Source organism: Panthera pardus, unplaced genomic scaffold (assembly GCF_024362965.1).
Source record: "Panthera pardus isolate Hobbes unplaced genomic scaffold, ASM2436296v1 HiC_scaffold_15, whole genome shotgun sequence".
In the NCBI taxonomy this organism is placed as follows: domain Eukaryota; kingdom Metazoa; phylum Chordata; class Mammalia; order Carnivora; family Felidae; genus Panthera; species Panthera pardus.
In genome coordinates this window covers 22,716,097-22,739,620 of record NW_026526710.1, presented here as the reverse complement: position 1 = coordinate 22,739,620, position 23,524 = coordinate 22,716,097, and the positions used below count along the sequence as shown (strand labels likewise).

Sequence of the window (23,524 nt, the reverse complement as noted above, 5' to 3'; positions counted from 1 at the left end):
CTGTCAAAAATAAAACAAACATTAAAAAAAATTTAACTTTAGTTGAGAGAGGTAATTTAGGTAGCATAGTACTTGCTTTTCAACCCTCCCCAGTCAGTATGTGTCTGGCCTGGTGTGTATCAGAACTGCTGCTTCACTGAGAGAAGCTTCATGCAGTAAGGGAGCTACTCTCTTCTCAGAATCGATCCTGTGTTAGGAGTGATATAAAGTAATGGCAAGGAGTAGAAGGGAGACATGGGTATAAGTTGAATAACAGGAGGTAACTATACTTGACCACTGTCTTGGAGGAGTAAAAGTTAAGCTCTAGTCCCTAGTGAATGGAAACGGTAGGAGATGAACCCTCCAAGTTCCATACCTGTCCCTTTTTGTTGACACCAATAATTCCAGAAGTAGATTCATGTGGAGCAGTGACAAATATCGTGTCAGCACTGATACGGTTCATGTAGATGCACACGCCAGACTCTATGTCATACATGTGAAGATAGCCATATTTCGTGATCAAGTAAATAACACCATGTTTAGCTCCAATCTATAGGAAGATACAGAACAGATAGAAAGAAGCCAAATAGGGCAAAAGAGCTCACAAATGATGAAAGATCTTGAGTTATTAAGCCCAAGAGATCACTTACTATTGGTGGGGAGCATTATGCTGCTGAGATGTAGATCCCAAGTTGATTCCAGTCAAGTCCTACCCACTTGAGAATAGTTTTATCTTTTTTTATTTTATTTTTTTAATACGAAATTTATTTTCAAATTGGTTTTCATACAACATCCAGTGCTCATCCCAACAGGTGCCCTCCTCAATGCCCATCACCCACTTTTCCCTCCCTCCCACCCCCCATCAACCCTCAGTTTATTCACTTGAGAATAGTTTTAAAGCCAATACTTTGGCCAACTCTTCTCAAATAAAGGTCCAATAAATTAGGCTATTCATTTATCTTTCAGGTATAACTATCCTCTCCTTACTTCCTTACCAAATCCTTTTAGAAGAAGCTGCAAGTTCATAAAATCAGGGGAAAGTTCTGGGAAAAGACCTCATACACTGTGTTCACATTTCAGCTTGCCCTCCACCACCATTTAGTAACCTTTGACCTTTGCCAAGTTGTATTAACTCCTACAGAAGATTTAACACATGAGAAATTCTGAAGGGGTGGGAGAAAGACTGATTAACTTGCCAAATTAAATTATTGTATGGGGCGCCTGGCTGGCTCAGTTGGAAAAACATGTGACTCTTGATCTCAGGGCTCTAGTTCATGAGTTCAAGCCCCATGTGGGGTATAGAGATTACTAAAAACAAAATAAACTTTAAAAAGTTATTATAAGGGGGCTGCCTGTGTGGCTCAGTTGGTTAGGCATCCAACTTCAGCTCATGATCTCACAGCTCGTGAGTTCAAGCCCCATATTGGGCTCTGTGCTGACAGCTCAGAGCCTGGAGCCTGCTAAGGATTCTGTGTCTCCCTCTCTCTCTGCCCCTCCCCCACTTGCACACTTGCTCACTCGCTCTCTCTCTCTCCCAAAAAAAAATAAATGTTAACAAAAAAGTTATAGGGGTGCCTGGGTGGTTCAGTTGGTTAAGCATCTGACTCTTGATTTTGGCTCAGGTCATGGTCTTGCAGTCGTTAGATCAAGTGCCCCACTGGGCTCCACACTGAGTGTGACCCCTGCTTGGGATTCTCTTTCTCTCTCTTTCTCTCTCCCTCTTGCTCCCTCCCTCTGCCCCTCTGCTCCCCCTTGCTCCTCTGCTTGTGCTATCGTTCTCTCTCTCTCTCTCTAAAAAAAAAAAATTATTATGAAACCTAGAGTAATTTTATTTGTTTGTTTATTTTAAAAATTAAAAGATCTCGGGGCACCTGAGTGGCTCAATTGGTTAAGCATCCAACTTCAGCTCAGGTCATGATCTTGTGGTTCATGAGTTCGAGCTCCATGTTGGGCTCTGTGCTGACAGCTCAGAGCCTGGAGCCTGCTTCAGATTCTGTGTCTTCCTCTCTCTCTACCACTTGCTGCTCACACTCTGTCTCTCTCTCTCAAAAATAAATAAACATAAAAAATTTTTTTTTTAATTTAAAGATCTCCACTGCAAGATCAAGAGTCACAGCCAGCAACTGAGCCAGCCAGGCGCCCCAAACCTATCATTATGTTACTTTATTTTATTATTTTACTCTATTATTTTTTTTAATGTTTATTCACTTTTGAGAGAGAGAGACAGAGAGTGAGAGGGAGAAGGGCAGAGAGAGGGAGACACAGAATCTGAAGCTGGCTCCAGGCTCTGAGCTGTCAGCACAGAGCCTGACATAGGCCTGAACCCACAAACCATGAGATCATGACCTGAGATGAAGTTGGAGGCTTAGCCAACCAAGCCATCCAGGCACCCCTCAAAGTTATAGTAATTTTAAAGTATGGTAGGGGTGCCTGGGTGGCTCAGTCAGTTGAGCGTCCAACTTCAGCTCAGGTCATGATCTCGCAGTTTGTGAGTTCGAGCCCCACGTTGGGCTGTGTGCTGACAGCTCAGAACCTGGAGCCTGCTTTGGATTCTGTGTCTCCTACTCTCTCTGCCCCTCCCATGCTCATGTAGTGTCTCTCTGTGTCTCTCAATAATAAATAAACATTAAAAAAATTTAAAATATCAAAGTATGGTAGCAAAAAATAAAGTGGGGTACTAGCATAGGAAGAAATAAAAACAAACAGAACTGAGAATCTTGAAGTAGAATCAAACATATAAGAATTTAACATGAATGAGTAGGTATTTCATATCACAATGTTAATATAACCAGCTGGCTATACTGGGATACAGGATGAGGGTAAAGAATTGGCTCTCCATCCTGTTCTTTATCAATGTAAATCCCAGATGAGTCAAAGATTTTTACATAACAAGCAAATAAAACTGGGGTTCCTGGGTGGCTCAGTCGGTTAAGCATCCAACTTTGCCTCAGGTCATGATCTGGCAGTCTGTGAGTTTGAACCCCATGTTGGGCTCTGTGCTTACAGCTCAGAGCCTGGAGCCTGCTCCGGATTCTGTGTCTCCATCACTCTCTGCCCCAACCCCACTCACACTCTGTCCCTGTCTCTCAAAAATAAACATTAAAAATAATTTTTTAAAAAGCAAATAAAACTAAGAAAGTAATAGAAGAAAATATGGTGAATATTTTCTTCACCTTGGGGTGTAGAATTCTTTTTAAAACATGACACCAAAGCCACATAAAAATGCAAAACTTCTACAAGGTGGAACACACCCAAATAAACTTCTGTTATGACTATGAAAAAATATTTATTTGAAATACATCAGGCATTAGTATCCAAAAACTAGAGTTCTTACAAGTAAGATAAAGACCCCCAAGAGAAAAACTGCCAAGATCAGGAAGAGGTAATTAACAAGATGCGTATGAGTGGTAAACTCATTCCACCTCAACATTAACCACAGGAAGGACATGAAGCTCATTGGACACTGTCCAGCTATCAGGGAGGTGGTGGCAGGAGTAGGAACTAGCCAGTGTGGTTGTACACATGCCCCTGACGCAGCAATTTCACATGTGGCAGTTTATCCTTGGACTGATGCACAAAGATATATGGACAATAATGCTCCTAGAAGCATTCACTATAAATACCCAATGGGGGATTGTCTAAATCAATTAGGGCACATCTACAGAAAAGATAATATAGACATTAAAATATTATATGCATTTTATTGGAGTGGTGTTGGTCTGCAACATAGTGAGAAAAGGTCATAAAGCCCAAGGCCAGTGCCAAGCCATTTCATAAGACTCTATTTGCGTATATGTTTGTAAATGCATGCATACAAAGATACTTCCAAAGGGGGCAGTCACAGTTATCAGTGGGGTAGGATTTCAGTGGATATTTAATTCTACTATTATGTTTATTGATATTATTGGAAATTAATGGACAATATGTATTTTTGTAAGATAGAGAAAAGGCCAATTTCACTTTGTGGGAAAAAAACTGCATTTGATCACATACTATTTCTAGAAATCTAGCTTAAAAAATATTAAAAAATTAAAAAAGAAAGCATCATTAAGTATTGTCAAATATTTGAGAACAGAAAAAAGCAAATAACTAAACTATCCTACAATTATACTACATCCCTAAAAATAAATGTTTACTTCCCAAGATATTAACAAAGAATGGCATACCTTATAGAAATGTCTACGATGTACTGAGTAAAAATGGGGGGGGGGTAGACTGTATGATCTTACATATATAATGTGATTCCAATTTTGTTCAGAAAAGATGTGTCTAACTTTTTAAATATAATAAATAGTGAAATCTTTTTTTTTTTTAATTTTTTTTTAATGTTTATTTATCTTTGAGACAGAGAGAGACAGAGCATGAATAGGGGAGGGGCAGAGGGAGAGGGAGACACAGAATCCGAAACAGGCTCCAGGCTCTGAACTGTCAGCCCAGAGCCCGATGCGGGGCTCGAACTCACGGACCGCGAGATCATGACCTGAGCCGAAGTCGGCCGCCCAACCGACCAAGCCACCCAGGCGCCCCAATAGTGAAATCTTTGATATATTTTACAGCCAATTGGTTCAGCTAGAGAAGACTGTTTTCTTCTTTATATTTTGGTACTACAGTGAACATTTAATCTTTCATAATAAAAAGGGAAAGGTCTGGGACGTCGGTATGTGTCGGACAAAGTCCTGTTTGTAGAAAAGAGTGCTCCTTTCCAGACTGTTGTTAAGGCAGCATGAGTTAAAACATGAACACTGACATTATCTTCTCTGTGTTCTAATGTATCTATTTGGGATTCTTCTGAAGCACAGGAACCTGCTATCTGCTGTTCCCCTCCACCCAAGATCTGTGATTTGTTCTAACTCATGTGGCAGGCAGCACATTCATACCTGCATAGCCACTGGGAAATCAGTCTGAGCCTCTGGAGGGAAAAACACATCCACAGCTTTCTTTACAAAAGGCTGGTTTCCTGCTGCAGGCTGTCCGACTTCGATTATGTGCAACTAGATAAGAGATTTAGGTCAATCCAAGGAAACATATTGGTGGCAGACTAATGCTAACTAATATACAGTTAAGTACAGCCATAGTCCATGCTCTGTAAGACTAATGATAAAAGTTACATTCAAACAAGACAAGAAAATCTCTTGGTTGGAGTGCTCATGCTATTCACTAACCTACTGCCCGCTACCAAGGACAATAGGAAAAACCAATGCCAGGAAACCTGAGCAAAGTTTAGTTCTAGCATGTTGGCTGAGTCACTTGCCCCCTCTCTGGCCATTAGTGTGAATGCCCATGAAACAAGCTCTCTTGGACATGGGCTCAGGCTAACACACATCAACTGACAAGATCATGTAACTGAATGCCAAACTCACAAGACAGTTGATCGTGCCAAAGGCCTGAGAGTTTTTTTAAGGTTATGCTGGGGGGCATAAAAATCCTTGGAGAATCGGAAAGAATGACAGTGGACAAGTTCTGTCCCTGCTTTTATCAGAACAGCTTCAAGTTCCTCTCATCTAATAAAAAGGTACCACAGCTAGAAAAAGGCTGGGGAAAAAATCATGAGTGGAGGTGGATCAGAGACGTGAAACAATGAGGGTTGGAGGGGGTGTCCAGTAGAGGAAACTTATGAGTATACACTTAGTTTGGATTTGGCCTAGCAGAGAGGGAGAAGGGAAACACCAAAGAGGCTTGAGGCAAGCAGAGAGATGGGCTAGAAGGGGAGGGCTGATGTAGCAAGTGAGCAGGGGCCACTGTGAGTTAAGATGCAGGGAGACTGAAACTCCTAGCATACGGGCACTTTAAGAGAGATGGTAGTTTGGGGAAATTCTTTTTGATGGGTGGAGTGGGTCTGAGGACCTATTATTCTCTAACCCAAATATGGGTAACAAGAGACTCATGTGCTACAGATGTGAGACTTGCTAGAGGCTGGACAGTGGCAACACAAACAGAATGGAGCTTGAGAACTCTGGTTTCTTGCTTAAGAGTTGGGAAGGATGGTGGCACTGCCAACAGAAGTGGGGGCCTGGGTAAAGAAGCCAGGCTTCTTTGGGAGGTGGTGAGAGAAGGGTGAGACTATGGACAAGTGGTACCTGCCTGTGAGAAAGGAACAAGTGACTGGAGTGCTGACAAAACTGGGATCCATATGAGACTAGAGAGCCATAAGTGCAGCTGGGCTGGATTAGAAGGAAGGCCTGTGCAAGGGGCACAGGCTGAGGAAATCACTGAAGGGACCCTCACCTGCCACTAGGGCAGGGGAGGGGAGATTCAACCACAGAATATAGGTGGCTTTTGGGACAGCTGCTGTGGGGGTCTCTGTCATGAAGACTGCCCTGAGGGGACCAGCCTTCCTGACAGCTGAGTGCAGGAGATAAGCAGGCACACCTGTCTTACAGGGGTGCTTGTTCTGTGCTCTTCTTCACAGGCAGCTCGGCCAGGAAGGGTTCTGTTCTTTCAAGGGTGACTGTGGCTGCCCAGCTGTCTGTGACGAGGTAGAAAGCCTCAGTCTAAGGTGACAGAGTAGGCTGATATTTTTGCCTGACTCCTATTTTTCTATTGGTTCTCAATTAAGGAGGGCATGATATTTATTACATGAGAGACAATTAGCCATATTCAAGATGAGGAAGTCTAGGAAGCCACATACTGATCCAGTGCTCTTCTTCTTTGGGGAATACTTCAGGGCTAGTGACCAACCCAAAATAATGAGTTCAGGAAGTATGATAAGAGTATACTGAGATAAGGACCATGTTTTCAGGCCACTTTCCAAGTGAGTGATGCAACCCTGGAATTGTAGGTCTCACTGACATCATGAACTCTTAGACCTCACAGCTCTGCCCATGGCACTCCTGCCAAACAGATGCTAGCCATGTACTCGAGCTGAATAAAACTCAACTTGCTCCCAGAGCATGGCCTTCTCCTTGCAGCTCCCACCCCAACCCCAGCACCTAGGCAGAACCACATAGGACCTGTGCCTTTCATCAGGATAGCATACAGTGGTTCTTTCACAGCTGTCGCCTCCATGAGACTACTGTGTGAGAGCAGAAACCATGTGTGCCTAGCCCATGCTCAGTAGACTTTGTGAAAGAGGATATTTAGGGCAAAGGGACCAATTAATTGATAGGTGACTTCACGTCACTGACTTTACAAAGACTGGCTGTGAAACCACCAACATGTACAATAGATGAGTTGTTCTAAATACTGTAAAAGCCTTCATTTATACGAAGCACCTGCAGACTATTCCCCACTCCCAATTATAAACTGGTTTTGGATCACTGACTAAGTGGCTACCAATTTACACTGTACAGACTCTTAACACTGACTCAGGACACTTTTCCAAGGGAGAAAAGAAAGTGGAGATCTTACCTTGCCCCCTGTGGGACTACGTACAGCAAAGCAGAAAAGGGTGGCAGGCTTGGCATTCCCTTCACTCTTGAACTCTGCAAAAGCAGCGGCATGGCCTTCTATGGGTTGTGAAACTTTCCTATCCACAGAGTAGAGTTGCATTGCCCCAACTACACGGTTTTGCTAAGAAAAGACATTTTGCAATGAAAGAGAAAAGAGAAGATATAAATTGTTAAATGTTCCTAAAATGAAAGTTTCACATGTTGACCTAGTTTCTCTAATAAAAAATAAGCCTATTAGATATTAAAAGACATGATATAACTCTAAATTTGATGTGTAAAGATGGCTGCAAACACCAGGGAAAAAATATGACTTCAAAACACTAAGATAGATGGTCCCAATTTGTTAAATGCAAAATGTGTGTATACACACAGGTATGCATATATGTATGTTTGTGTATATTTGAGTGCACATACAAGGTTTGTATATGTAAATAAATACATAAATATATAAATACACACACACACACACACACACATTCTACACACACACATGTAAATATTCATTTAAAGTAAGGCTTGGGTGGGGCGCCTGGGTGGCTCAGTCGGTTGGGCTTCCAACTTCGGCTCAGGTCACGATCTCGCGGTCCGTGAGTTCGAGCCCCGCGTCGGGCTCTGGGCTGATGGCTCAGAGCCTGGAGCCTGCTTTCGATTCTGTGTCTCCCTCTCTCTCTGCCCCTCCCCCGTTCATGCTCTGTCTCTGTCTCAAAAATAAATAAAATGTTAAAAAAAATTTTTTTAAAGTAAGTCTTGGGAGGGGCGCCTGGGTGGCTTAGTCTGTTGAGCACCCAACTTCGGCTCAGGTCATGATCTCGCGGTCTGTGAGTTTGAGCCCCGCGTCGGGCTCTGTGCTGCCAGCTCAGAGCCTGGAGTCTGCTTCAGATTCTGTGTCTCCCTCTCTCTCTCTCGGCCCCTCCCCTGCTCATGCTTTGTCTTTCTGTCAAAAATAAATAAAACATTAAAAAATTTTTTAAAAAAATAAAGTAAGTCTTGGGAGGGGCACCTGGGTGGCTCAGTCAGTTGAGCCTCCCACTTTGGCTCAGGTCATGATCTCGCAGTTCATGGGTTCGAGCCCCACGTTGGGCTCTGTGGTGACAGGTCAGAGCCTGGGGCCTGTGTCTTCCTCTCTCTGCCCCTCCCCCCATTTGCACTCTGCCTCTCTCTCAAAAAAAAAAAAAAAAATTAAAGTAAGTCTTGGGAGGACAAACTCTAAAGTATAAAGAGTAATTAAATCAGGAGATTATTGGCTAATTTTGAAAATTGGGTTTTCTGAAATTTATAAATAGCAAAAATAGTATTTAATAAAACCCAATAAAGCTAATATCTTTCATAAAACTTAGAACTTACATTTTCTAGCAAAGAATTTCAATACATTTGTACCCAATGTCAAGTGCTCAAAAAGCTAAGTAAATGAGACATGACAGCACCACAGCTCAAGCTCTTAGACCTCAACATTCAAATAACCACCCCAGCCAAATGAGCCCCATGCAATCTGGGTAAAATTCAGATCCTTAGTGTATCTGCCACCCATCTCCATTCCTTAAAAAGGGAAACAAAGGCAAAAAGGGAGGGGGGACAAAGGCTTCAACTTTTTTCTTTTTAAAGATCCTTTCCTTTGTACTTTTGTTTTTTAATTTTTTTTTAACGTTTATTTATTTTTGAGACAGAGAGAGAGCATGAACAGGGGAGGGGCAGAGAGAGAGGGAAACACAGAATCTGAAACAGGCTCCAGGCTCTGAGCCATCAGCACAGAGCCTGACGTGGGGCTTGAACTCACGAACCGCGAGATCGTGACCTGAGCCGAAGTCGGACGCTTAATCGACTGAGCCACCCAGACGCCCCTCCTTTGTACTTTTCTACTGGAAGACTTGTGTGAAAGTACTACACAAAATACCAATTCATGCTACAACATGGACAAACCTTGAAAACATGCAAAGTGAAAGAAGCCACTCACAAAGGCCACATATCATGATTTCCATATATGAAATATCCAGAGACAGAGTGGACCAGTGGTTGCCAAGGGCTGGGAAGAGGGAGAAGTAGGGGAGCAACTTGTAGATAAATACAAATGTGTACACTCTAACAACAGAATGAACAAGAAAATTTTTAAATGAGAGTAAGTATAGGATAAGACTCACCCTCCCAGGGGAGGGTGGGAAGATTGGAGACGATATAGAGATAATGCCTTTGAGTCCCAATGCTAGAGAAGACTAAACTAAAGCGAAGAAGAAAAGAAGCAGCAGAGAGAACACCTCAGATCAAGACAGACCTGGATTCCTGCACTGCCTGTCCTCATGGACCCACTCAGAGGCTCCAGGTGTAGCCTTGGGTCTGTGACCTGCTTCTGAGGCTTAGGCTCCTGCCTGGTAAAGTCTACCTCATGGGGGTGCTGAGTTTTATGTGTGCTTTGGGAAAAGGCATGTTGAGGATTGTAGCTGACAAAGATTGAATGCAAAAATGCTTTCTTTTGTGCCAGGAACCATGTGAAGGGCTAAGGATAAGAAAGTGAATATGGGTGCCTGGGTGGCTCAGTTGGTTAAGTGTTGGACTTTGGCTCAGGTCATGATCTCATGGTTTGTGGGTTCAGGCCCTACATTGGGCTCTGTGCTGATAGCTCAGAGCCTGGAGCCTGCTTTGGATTCTGTGTCTCCCTCTCTCTCTCTGCTCCTTCCCAGCTTGTACTCACTCTCTCTCTCTCTCTCTCAAAAATAAACATTAAAAAGTTAAAAAAAGGAAAAAAAAAGAAGAAAAAAAAAGGAAAGTATGACCCAGACCCTTCCCTTAAGGACACATGATAAGAGTTTCTAGCAAGGAAGCAAGCAATACAGGGTGCTGACTACTATGAGCCAGGATAGAGAGAAATGCTGTGACCTCACACAGTCTGTTGAGTCAGGGAAGGCTTCCTAGTGACACGGAGGCTGGAGTAAGAGGTCACAAGGTGAAGAGAAAAGCTCTAACAAAGGGAAGTATTTGCAAATGCTTAGACAGGGGTAGGCAAACAATGGCATGTGGGCCAAAATCCACCCTCCTATCTCCTCCTGTCTCCTTACTATTGAGATTAAATTCACATAACATAAAATTACCCATTTTAAAGAGTTCAATTCAGAGACACTTAGTACATTCACAATATTGTGCAACCACCACCTCTATATGGTTTCAAAATATTTCCACTATTCAAAAAATCCCTGTGTATATTAAAAGTTAGGGACCATCTCCCCTCCCCCCAGCCCCTGACAACCACAAATCTTTTGTCTTGTAGATACCTAAATATTTCATATAAATGGAATCATAAAATATGTGGCCTTTTGTGTCTGACTTATTTCACTTCAGTGAGGTTTTCAAGGTTTATCCATGTTGTAGCCTGTATCAGTACTTCATTCCTTTTTAGGGTTGAGTGGTATTCCATTTCTGTATAGATTTTGATTTATCCATTCATCCTGTGGTGAACTTTTGGGTTGTTTTCATCTTTTAGCTATTACAAATAATGCTGCTACGAATATCTGTGTATGGACATGTTTTTGCATGGACATGTTTTCGTTATTTTTCCTGGGTACATGCCTAGGTGTGGAATTGCTAGGTCAAAAGGTAACTTTATGTTAAATTTTTTGAGGAACCATCAATCTGTATTCTACAGGAGCTGAATCATTTTACATTTCCACTACTGATGTACAAGGATTCCAATACTCCACATCCTTGCCAATACTTGTTATTTCCCATTAAAAAAATTACAACCATCCCAATGGGTGGTACCTCACTGTGGTCTTGATTTGCAATTCCCTAGTGACTACTGATGTTGAACATCTTTTTGTGTGCTTGTCAGCTATTTGTGTATCTCTGGATAAATGTCTGTTGAACTCTTTTTGCCCATTTTAATATTGGGACATCTTATTGTTGAGTTACAAGTGTTCTCTATATTTTCCAGATACTACACTCTTCTCAGATATATGATTTACAAATATTTTCTTCCATTCTGTAGGTTTGTCTTTTCACTTTCTTGACAATTTTGATTAAGTCCAATTTACCTATTTTTTCTTTTGTTGATTACGCTTTTGGTGGTATACCTAAGAATCCATTGTCAAATACAAAGTCATGAACATTTCCCATGACTTCTTCTCAAGGGTTTACAGTTTTGCCTTTTATATTAGATCTTTGATCCATGTTGAATTTTTATATATGGTATTTGGTAGGAGTCCAACTCCATTCTTTTGCATGTGAATATCCTGGTATCCTAGCACCATTTATTGAAGAGGACAGTCTTTCCCCACTGACTGGACTTGCCACCTCTGTCAAAAATCAATTGGCCATAAATGTATGGGTTTATTCCTGGACTCTCAGTTCTATTCCACTGGTCTACATGTCTATCCTTATGCCCACAGGTTTGTTGTTGTTGTTGAATGCTTGTGTTAGTATAAGAAATACATATTTAGTCCTTGTCCTTGGCTCCTGACACAACTCCTAAAACCCTTGTAATTTCCTAAGTGATATGAGTGATAGGTGGGTCTTTGTCAGAAAAAAAGCTTCTAAGAACCTTGGAATCTCCAGAGTGATTAGAAGTGTTTTTTGTAGGCTAATGAGAATGACTGGGTGGCTGGGGGGTCTTAGATAGCTTCAGGATGGGGTCTCGTCACCAGAAGGACCAAGGCATACTTAACAGTTTTTTCAGCCTCACCCTACCCTGACCTCCAGGAAAGGGAATGGGTCTGGAGACAGAGTTAATCACCAATGAGCAATGAAAATCTCCATAAAAACCCCTGAATTTTAGAGTTCAGAGAGCTCCTTTTTAATATACAACCTTTTAAATGAACCAGTAATAGTAAAGTAACTTCCTGAGCTATATGAGCCATTCTAGCAAATTATCAAACCTAAGGTTGCAGGAACCCCTGATTTACAGCTTGTTGGTCAGAGGTACTGGTGGCCTGGGCTTGAGGCTGGCATCTGAAGACATGGGGGCAGTCTTATGAGATTGAACCCTTAAACTGTGGAGTCTGTACTAATTCTTGGACCTCCAGCTGATGTCCACAGAGAATTAGAGAATTAGAGAACTGTTTGGTGTAGAAAAGCTAGCATCTTTGGTGTCAGAAGTACAGTGAGAGTAGAAGGTTGGATTTTTTTATTTGTTGGTTTTTATTTTTGTCAGTAAAACACAAATAAGTAACATTGTGATTTATAATCTTTTATTTATTTATTTTTAAATGTTTATTTTGAGGGAGATACAGAGCATGAGTGGGGGAGGGGCAGAGAGAGAGGGAGAATCCCAAGCAGGGTCTGCACTGCCAGCGCAGAACCCCATATGGGGTTTGATCTCACAAACTGAGAGATCATGACCTGAGCCAAAATCAAGAGTCAGACGATTAACTGACTAGGCCACCCAGGTGTCCCACAATCTTTTCTTTTAAAATATTTCTCAAACATGATGATCTCCTTATAAATAAGTATGATTCCTAAAGGTATTTTTAACAACTTTATTGAGATATAATTCATATATCACATAATTCATTCATTTGAAGCATACTATCCAATGTTTTTCAGTTTATTTACAAGATTGTACAACCATCGCTAAAATGTAATTTGTAGTACTTTCATCCCTTAACAGAAACCTCATTTAGCAGTCAATCCCCATTCCTACCTCCCACATTCCACCCCCAGTTAAAGCAACTACCTACCCATTTTTGATCTCCGTAAATATTCTGAATGTCTCATAAAATGGAATCATACAATATGTGTTTTTTTGTGCTGGTATCTTTCACTTAGCTTAATATTTCCAAGGTTAAACACGGTATAGCATATATTAGTAGAGTTGACACTTGAGCAATGTGAGGGTTAGGGTCATGGACCCCTGACACAGTCAAAAACCTGTAACTTTTGACTCTCCAAAAACTTAACTACTAATAACTGTTGACTAGAAGCCTTAGCAATAACATAGTCAAAGAGCATACATTTTGTATGTTATATGTATTATATACTGCATTCATTACAATAAAGTAAGCTAGAGAAAAGAAAATGTTAAGAAAATCATAAGAGAAAATACATTTACAGTACTATATTGTATTTACTAAAAAAGATCCACGTATAGGTGGACCCTTATAGTTCAAACCCATGTTGTTCAACGGTCAACTGTACTTCATTTCTTTTTATTGTCAAATAAATATCACACTGTATGGAATATACATTTTATTTATGCATTTATCAGTTGATGAACATCTGGGCTGTTTCCACCTTTTGGCTAAAATAAATAATGTTGTAACTGATGGTTACCAGAGGGGAGGTGGGAGGGTGGTGGGAGAGTAAAATGGGTGATGGGGATTAAGGAGTGCACTTGCTATGGGCACCAAGTGTTGTACTGTAAGTACCCCTGAAACTAATATAACACTGTATGTTAACTGGAATTTAAATATAAACTTAATAAAATAAATAATGTTGCTATGAACATCTGTATATTAGATTTTAGTAACAATTTTTATCTTAAAGTCTATTTTATCTGATATTAAGATAGCCATTCAGCTTCTTTTGGGTACAATTTACATGGTGTATCTTTCCCATTCTTCTTTCAACCCATTGTATCTTTGAATTTAAACTGTGTCTCTTGTAGACAGCATAAATAGTTGGATCATGGGTTATTGTTTTATTAATTTTTTTAATATTCTGCCAATCTCTGGGGAGCCTGGGCAGTTCAGTCAGTTAGGCATCTGATTTGTGGTTTTGGCTCAGTTTATGATCTCACAGCTTGTAAGTTTAAGCCCTGCATCAGGCTCTGCGCTGACAGTGCAGAACCTGCTTGGGATTCTCTCTCTCTCTCTCTCTCTGTCCCTCCCCTGCTTGCATGCTCTGTCTCTTTCTCCCTCTCAAAATAAATAAATAAACTTAAAAAAAAAAACATTAAATATTCTGCCAATCTCTGCCCTGTAAGTGTTGAATCCATTTAATGCAATTACTGATAAGGTAAGATTTACTTCTGACAGTTTGCTATTTGTTTTCTGTCTTAGGTCTTCTTTGTTTCTCTATTACTTTATTACTACCTTCTTCTGTGTTAAATAGATATTTTCTAGTGGGTCATTTTGATTATCTCATTATTTCTTTTACGATTTTTACAGATCACTTTCTTAGTGGTTGCCTCAGGATTATAATTAACCTCTTAATTTATAACAATCTAATTTGGATTAATATCAATATAATATCTATAGTATACAAAAACTTTGCATCTTTATAGCTCCATTCCTCCTTCTCAGTTTTGTCATACAAAGTACATTATTCATATATTTTATATACCTACTAACACAGATTTATAATCATTGCTTTAGTAGGCTTTTAACTCACAAGAAAAAAGTCAAAATCAAAAACTATACTTATGCAATCTTTTATATTTTCCTATATAGTTACTCATACCAGTGCTCTTTATTTATTCGTGGGTTTGCATTACTGACTTGGATCCTTTCACTTCAACCTGAAAGATTCTCTTTAGTATTTTTTATAGGGCAGATCTATTAGAGACAAATTCTCTCAGTTTTTGTTTACTTGGAAATGCCTTAATTTCCCCTCCATTATTTGAAGAATAATTTTGCTAGATATAGAATCCTTGGTTGACAATCTTTCATTGATTTTTTAAAGCACTTTGATTATATCATACCACTGCCTTCTGGCCTGGATAGTTTCTGATGAGAAATCAGTTATTAATCTTATTGAGAGTCCATTGTACAAGATTAGTTTACTTCTTTATAACTGCTGTCAAGATTCTTTGCCTTTTGATAGTTTAGTTATGATATATCTGGGTGTGGATCTCTTTGAGCTTCTTCAATGCATAGATTAATGGTTTTCATCAAATTTGCTAAGTATGGGGCCATTATTTCTTCAAATACTCTTTCTTCCCCTTTCTTTCTCTCCTTGTGGGACTCCCAGTATGTTTATGTTAGCCTACTCAGTGGTATTCCACAAATCTATGTGTCTTTTTTTTTTAAAGCAGGCTTTATGTCCAACATGGGGCTTGAACTCACAAATCTGAGATCAAGAGTTGTATGCTTTACTGACTGAGTCAGCCAGGCAACCTCTAGGCTGTTTTTTTTTTTTATTACAATATTTTTTGTAATTTTATTTTAGAGAGAGAGCACGCAAAAGCTCACATATTCATTTTAGATTCATTCTTATTTAAAATTTTTGATGCAACTGTAAAACTCACTTTTTTGAATACAGTGTTATTGATGAATACACAATAATGAATATACAATGTGGATACACAACGTTACATTACTTTCAGGTGTACAACATAGTAACTGAAAAGTCTGTATGTTATGTGTTTTTCCTAGTTATTTATTGTTATGATTTATGTGGGGAGACACTGTTCTCACATTTTCCTTTAGTTCTTTGGGTATGCTTTCCATTAGTTCTCTGAACATATTTAAAACAGCTGATGTAAAGTCTTTTTGAAAGTAACTCCAAGCCTGGGCTTCCTCAAAACAGTCTCTATTGACTCCTTTGAGTATGGGTTATACTTTGTTTCTTTGCACATTTCATTTTTGCTGTTGTTGTTACAAGCCAGGTATTTTTAAAAAAATTTTTTTAAATGTTTATTTTTATTTTTGACAGAGAGAGAAAGACAGAGCATGAGCAGGGGAGGGGCAGAGAGAGAGGGAGACACAGAATCCGAAGCAGGCTCCAGGCTCTGAGCTGTCAGCACAGAGCCTGACACGGGGCTCGAACTCACACTGCGAGATCATGACCTGAGCTGAAGTCGGACACCCAACCGACCGAGCCACCCAGGCACCCCGCAAGCTGGGTATTTTAAATAACATAAAGTAACAATTCTGGAAATCAGATATTCCCCCTTTCCTGGGCTTACTGTAGTTGTTTGCTCAGCACATTTTCTGAACTGATTCTGTAAAGCTTGTATTCTTTGTCATATGTGGTCACTGCGGTCTCTACTCAGTTTACTGGTCAGTTAATAATTTGAAAGAGATTCTTTAAATAAATGCCTTGAGTCTCAGCCTTTGCTGAGATTGTGTGTGTGGGTTGAGACATGTCTTCAATATTCTGACAGGCAGCTTACAATATTACTTTAGCCTTTACATCCTGCGTGTACAGAGCCTCAAGATCAACCAGAGGTGAGAACTTAGGCCCTTGTCAATTCTTTCTTGGGAAGGTGCACAGCCCTGTGCATGTATATGGTCTTCCAGATTCCCAAGAATATATGCTGCAGCTTTTGAAAGTCCCCTATAAACACCTCATTCCACAGCCTTCTTTCTTTTTAATTTTTTAGTCAGCTTCTTATTTGCCTCAACTACTATCATTCCCACAGGCAGCTGGATGTTAAACAATTGCTACTGATGGTGCATGGTAAGTGTCCCAGGAGATAAGGCTGTTTGCACGGAGTAAGAAATAAAAGACAAGGTCTGTGAATGGAGATTTCCAAGAAATTGCTAGACATGTCAAATAAGGACATTTATCTGGGAAAGGTGCTTTTAGGGGAGCTCTAAACCATTCTTGCCTCCTTTAGAAGCTATTGCTGTATTTCACCAATTTGTGGAGCTATTGGTTCTCAAGGCTATCAACAGAAAGCTGTACGGAGGGGAATGGGAATAGCACAAGATAAAATGTCACTACACTTGCTGTTCTGAGATACAGCAAATGTTCTTAAATAAAAGTTCTCTGGATTTTTTTAAGCCTGTGGTTAACTTCCAGAACTCTGAAAAAGTTGACTTGAGAATTTTTGCCAGTGTTCTCACTGCTTTTATGGAGCAGATTTTCAAAGGTCCTTTCTCCACCAACCTGATGTTCTGTGTATAATACTTTGTGTGGATGTATATCTCATTTCTCTTGGGTATACAACTAGGAGTGGAACTCCTAGGTCACATGTTAACTCTACATTTAACTTTTTGAGGAACTGCCAAACTATGCTGTGCATTTTACACTTCCATTAGTAATGTTATGAGGGTTTTGATTTTTCTACATCCTTGGAAACATTTGTTATTGTCGATCTTTTTTATTATAGCCATCCTAGTAGGTATGAAGTGATACCACATTTTATGTTTGTTTTGTTTTTTAAAGTAAGCTCTACCCCCAATGTGGAGCTTGAAATCATGACCCTGAGATCAAGAGTTGCATGTTCTAGTGACTGGGCCAGCCAGGCGCCCCTCACATCGTGTTTTTGATTTGTATTTCCACAATGACTAATGATGTTGAATATCTCTTCATGTGTTACTGGCCATGTAGATAGCATGTTGGAGAAATACCTGTTCAAAGCATTTATCCATTTGTAAAACGAATTATCTGCCTTTTTATTATTGAGTTGTAAGAGTTCTTTATATATTCTGGATACAAGTCCCTTGTTAGATATCTGATTTTGAAATATTTTCTCCAAATGGTTATTTTTCACTTTATTGATGGTATTATTTGTAGCACAAAAGATTTTGTTTTATCTGTTTTTCTTTTGCTGCTTATGCTTTTGATGTTGTATCTACAAAGGTTCTGCTTAACTCAAGGTCACTAAGATTGGCTCCTATGTTTTCTTCTAAGAGTTTTATAGCTTCAGCTCTTACATTTGGGTCTGATCCACTCTCAGTTAGAGGTAGGAGTTCAATTTCATGCTTTTGTACATACAGATATCCAGAGTTGCCAAACCATTTGTTGAACAGACTATTCTTTCCTTCACTGAATTGTCTTGGCATCCTTACCAAAACAATCAACTGACCATAAATGTAAAGGTATATTTCTGGACTCTCAATTCTATCTCACTGATCTAATATGTCTATTATTATCTTTGTACTGTACTATCTTGATTACTGTGTGTAGCAAGCCTTGAAATTGAGAAGTATGCCTCCTCTTACTTTGTTTTGTTTTCATCAAGACTGTTTTGGCTGTTCTGAGTTCCCTGCAATTCCATATGAATTTTAGGGTCAGCTTGTATCAATTTCTACAAAGAAGTTAGCTGGTATTCTGATAGGGATTACACTGAACCTTCAGATCAATTTGGGGAGTATTAACATCTTAAAAATATTAACTATTATGATCATGAACATGAGATGTTTTCCCATTTATTTAGATCTTCTTTAATTACTTTCAACAGTGTTTTATAATTTTAATATAAGTTATACATACCTTTTGTTAAACTTATTCCTAAGTATTTTATTCTTTTTGATGCTATTATAAATGGAATTTCATTTTTTAATGGCTCATTGCAAGTGTATAAAAATACAACTGATTTCTGTATATTGATCTCGCTTTCTGTAACCTTACTGTACTTGTTACTTCTAGAGTTTTTTTATTGGATACCTTGGGATTTTCAACATACAAAATCATGTCATCTGCAGAGATAGTTTCAATTATTCCTTTCAAATCATAATGCCTTTTATTTTTTTTCTAATTGCTCTGGCTACTTCCTAGTCCAATGTTGAACAGAAGTGGCAAAAGTGGACATCTCTGTCTTGTTCTGATCTTAGGGGAAAACTTTCAGTCTTTCACTATTAAGTAAGATGTTAGCTGTGTGCTTTTCTCAGATGCCCTTTATCAGGTTAAGGAAGTTCCTTTTTATTCCTAGTTTGTTGAACATTTTTATCAAGAAAGGTGTTAGATTTTATCATATGACTTTTCTGTGTCTGCTGAGATGACCATATGGTTTTTGTCTTTTATTCTATTAATATTATGCATTATTTTAATTGATTTTTGGATATTAAACCTTACCTTGTGTTCTTAGACAAATCCCACTTTGTCATGACATATAATTCTTTTTATATGTTGCTGGATTCAGTTTATTAGTATATTGTTGAAGATTTTTACATCTATATTCAAAGGAGATAATAGTCTGAAGTTTTCTTTCCTTGTGATGTCTTTGTTTTTTATCTGGGTACTACTGGCCTCACAGGATGAATTGAGAGGTGTTCCCTCTTCTACATTTTGGAAAACTTTGTGAAGGATTAGTACTAATTTTTCTTTGAATATTTGGTAGAATTAACCAGTGAAACCATCTGGGTCAGAGTTGTTCTTTGTGGGTAGTTTTTTCATTACTAGTTGACTGTCTTAACTTGTTGTATAGGCTTATTCAGATTTTCTATTTCTTCCTGAGTCAATGTCAGTAATCTATGTCTTCCTGGAATTAGTCCTTTCATCTAAGTTATCAAATTTATTTGTATACAATATTCTTAGTATTCCTCACTAATCCTTTTTTTTCCCCTCACTAATCCTTTTTATTTCTGTATAGTTTGTCCCACCTGTTTTTGTAAATAAAATTGTACTGGCATGAAGTCATGCTCATTTACATACTGTCTATGGCTGCCTGTACTAAAACTTCACAGTTGAACAGCTGTGACAAAGATGGTATTTTTTTGGCCCCCAAAGCAAAACACATTTACTATCTGGGCCTTTATAGAAAAAAATATGCTGACCTCTGGCTAAAAGAATAAAGTAACACTTGAAGTACTCTGGTCAAACTGGAGCAAAAGGCTTTTGAGAAAGTATTAGAGGCAGGTATAAAGTGTGGAATGAATGAACTGTGATCTAGTTTTATAAGTCTTAGCTCAAAGCTTCATTCCAACCCCTCAGACATCATCATTTCTGGGGAAACAAACACATTTCCAGATCAGATTCAGTACAAAGATTGAGCTTCATGGAATAAAAAGGAAATTCAAAAACAAAAGTATTTTGGGCAACTAGGGGAAGAGTAACAAAGGCTATACTGTGAATAATTTTGTTTCTGGTTGAGGTCCTATAATTCTAGGGTACTCTTTCTGAAAGCAACATAAAGGTTCAAAATGCATAACTTTCCCCCTGACTCTTGAATAGCATGAAAGGCTATCGAAGAGAGATCTTCCAGCTCCCCTCCTGTCTTCACAAAGGGAGAGTAAATCAATTCTTTCTTCTTTCTCTTTCTTTTCTTTTTCTTTCTTTTCTTTCTTTCTTTCTCTCTCTCTCTCTTCTCTCTTCTCTTCTCTTCTCTTCTCTTCTCTTCTCTTCTCTTCTCTTCTCTTCTCTTCTCTTCTCTCTTCTTTTCGAGGGTGAGGAGGGGCAGAAGGAGAGGAAGGGAGAGAATTCCAACCAGGCTCTACACCCAGCATGCAGCCCAAAGCGGGGCTTGATCCCATGGCCATGAAATCATGATCTGAGCCAAAATCAACAGGCAGATGCTTAACTGACTGAGCCACCAAGGTACCCCCAATTCTTTTTTTTTAATTTTATTTTTTATTTTTTAAAAGTTATATCCAAATTAGTTAGCATATAGTGAAACAATGATTTCAGGAGTAGGTTCCTTAATGCCCCTTACCCATTTAGCCCATCCCCCCTCCCACAACCCCTCCAGCAACCCTCAGTTTGTTCTCCATATTTATGAGTCTCTTCTGTTTTGTCCCCCTCTCTGTTTTTATATTATTTTTGTTTCCCTTCCCTTATGTTCATCTGTTTTGTCTCTTAAAGTCCTCATATGAGTGAAGTCATATGATTTTTGTCTTTCTCTGACTAATTTCACTTAGCATAATACCCTCCAGTTCCATCCATGTAATTGCAAATGGCAAGATTTCATTCTGTTTGATTGCCGAGTAATACTCCATTGTATATATATACCACATTTTCTTTATCCATTCATGCACTGATGGACATTTGGGCTCTTTCCATACTTTGGCTATTGTTGATAGTGCTGCTGTAAACATGGGGTGCATGTGTCCCTTTGAAACAGCATACCTGTATCCCGTGGATAAATGCCTAGTAGTGCAATTGCTGGGTCATAGGGTAGTTCTATTTTCAGTTTTTTGAGGAACCTCCATACTGTTTTCCAGAGTGGCTGTACCAGCTTGCATTGCCACCAACAATGCAAAAGAGATCCTCTTTCTCCGCATCCTCGCCAACATCTGTTGTTGTCTGAGTTGTTGATGTTAGCCATTCTGACAGGTGTGAGGTGGTATCTCATTGTGGTTTTGATTTGTATTTCCCTGATGATGAGTGATGTGGAGCATTTTTTCATGTGTTGGTTGCCCATCTGGATGTCTTCCTTGGAGAAGTGTCTATTCATGTCTTTTGCCCATTTCTTCACTGGATTATTTGCTTTTTGGGTGTGGAGTTTGATAAGTTCTTTATAGATTTTAGATACTAACCCTTTATATGATATGTCATTTGCAAATATCTTCTCCCATTCTGTCAGTTGCCTTTTAGTTTTGCTGATTGTTTCCTTCGCTGTGCAGAAGCTTTTTATTTTGATGAGGTCCCAGTAGTTCATTTTTGCTTTTGTTTTCCTTGCCTCTGGAGACATGTTGAGTAAGAAGTTGTGGCCAAGATCAAAGAGGTTTTTGCCTGCTTTCTCCTCGAGGATTTTGATGGCTTCCTGTCTTACATTGAGGTCTTTCATCCATTTTGAGTTTATTTTGTGTATGGTGTAAGAAAGTGGTCCAGGTTCATTCTTCTGCATCTCGTTGTCCAGTTTTCCCAGCACCACTTGCTGAAGAGACTGTCTTTATTCCATTGGATATTCTTTCCTGCTTTGTCAAAGATTAGTTGGCCAAACGTTTGGGGGTCCATTTCTGTTCCAATGATCTGAGTGTCTGTTCTTGTGCCAGTACCATACTGTCTTGATGATTACAGCTTTGTAGTATAGCTTCAAGTCTGGGATTGTGATGCCTCCTGCTTTGGTTTTCTTTTTCAAGATTGCTTTGGCTATTCGGGGTCTTTTCTGGTTCCATACAAATTTTAGGATTATTTGTTCTAGCTCTGTGAAGAATGCTGGTGTTACTTTGATAGGGATTGCACTGAATATGTAGACTGCCAATTCTTTCTTTTCATGCCAATACCATCTTGGAAATTTACCATGACAGCATGTGTCATATAGGTTTTACCTGTCTGTGACTCTCTCACAATTCATCTCAGTATCTGCAGGCTCTGTGTAAGGTACACTCCTCACACCTCACATCACAAACATTACCAACACCTGAGCTGTCTGCAACCTTTGCCCCCCATAAGGGTCAGCAACATCCAAATCCTTTCAGTGGAAAGCCAAAGGAAGAGTTTCCAGAAAGGAGAAAAACTCCATAAACAGCATCTAATCTAGGGTTAGTAAAATTCCCAAGAGGCAATAATTCCAGCTAATAGATGATACACCACAGAAAATGACCTAGGTGTAAAATTACTCCTTTTATGGAATCTGGGCAATTAGACCCAAACAAACTGTTATGGGTGAACTATTATAATGTTATATCACATGTAGAAGCAATGGGAATATCTATTATTCCAGATGTGCTGTGACGTTTCCTACCAATAATATTGTCATTCCAGCTTAACTCTCAGCCCTGACAACCAGAAGTAACTGGGGCTGAATGGAAGCCATGGGCCTATCACGGAAAGGCTCTGTGGCTAAGCAAGTCCCTTAAATTACACCAAAGAACCCCCAGATCATCTGAGGAGACAAACCCGTCAGTGTAATACAAAGATGAAGGGTTAGAGCAGAGGTTCAACTCTCCCTCATCTATGCCTCATTCTGAGACAAATGCTAGGCCATCATCCAACTCTCCTCTCCCTGAGAGGCATCTCATGCACCTCCAGGTTCTAGCCATTTTATCTCTAAAATCTCAAGCTTTGCCTCAGGGCACCTGGCTGGCTCAGTCAATTAGAGCATGCAACTCTTGATCTCAGGGTTGTGAGTTCAAGCCCCACGTTGGGCATAGAGGTTACTTAGCAAAATAATAAACAAAAAATGAAAATAAAATCTCAGCCCTTGCATCTCCAGTTCATCTCTAGGCTCACTTCTTCTGGGCGTTGCAGAGTGGAGGAGACTTCCAAAGTGGAGAGAAGTACTCCTTCCAGCTTTGCTCACTCTTCACCCTTCTCATACATGTCTTTACTCCAGAACACACTATATGGCTTTATTCCTGTATCTGCCTGTCAACTAGCTTCCCAGCCTCCAGTCTTCATGGTGGTCCCTCCTCAATATCACTGACAGCATTGTTTCTATCCCAACACGCTGCAGAGAAGGAAAATAAATCATATCACTCTCACTTTAAAACCTGTTGCACAATTCCCACTGCCAGCAGCATGTACCTCAGTCTTGCCCCCACCCATCTCTCAGCCTTGCCCCTCTAGCTGTCTCTTATGCATCCCATAGGTATCAGCCAAGGTGGATGACCCTGGACTCACAGAAAGAGCCATTCTCTTCCACTTCCATGCCTTTGCACACAGTTTCCTTCTCAAGTGCACTTTTA

The 23,524-nt window shown here is 39.6% G+C and overlaps 1 protein-coding gene across 4 annotated transcripts in view; it reads right to left on the bottom strand.

The window, feature by feature from the left end:
* The window catches only part of CLTCL1 (clathrin heavy chain like 1), a 102,655-nt gene that overhangs the window by 54,650 nt on the left and 24,481 nt on the right, over positions 1–23,524 (bottom strand). For all 4 annotated transcript variants that reach the window (XM_019435599.2, XM_053902274.1, XM_053902275.1 and 1 more), the window contains exons 4-6: positions 7,327–7,488; positions 4,857–4,970; positions 356–529 (exon numbers count right to left, since the gene is read on the bottom strand). In XM_019435599.2, coding sequence (XP_019291144.2) covers positions 356–529; positions 4,857–4,970; positions 7,327–7,488 — 450 coding nt within the window. The remainder of the gene's footprint in view (positions 1–355; positions 530–4,856; positions 4,971–7,326; positions 7,489–23,524) is intronic.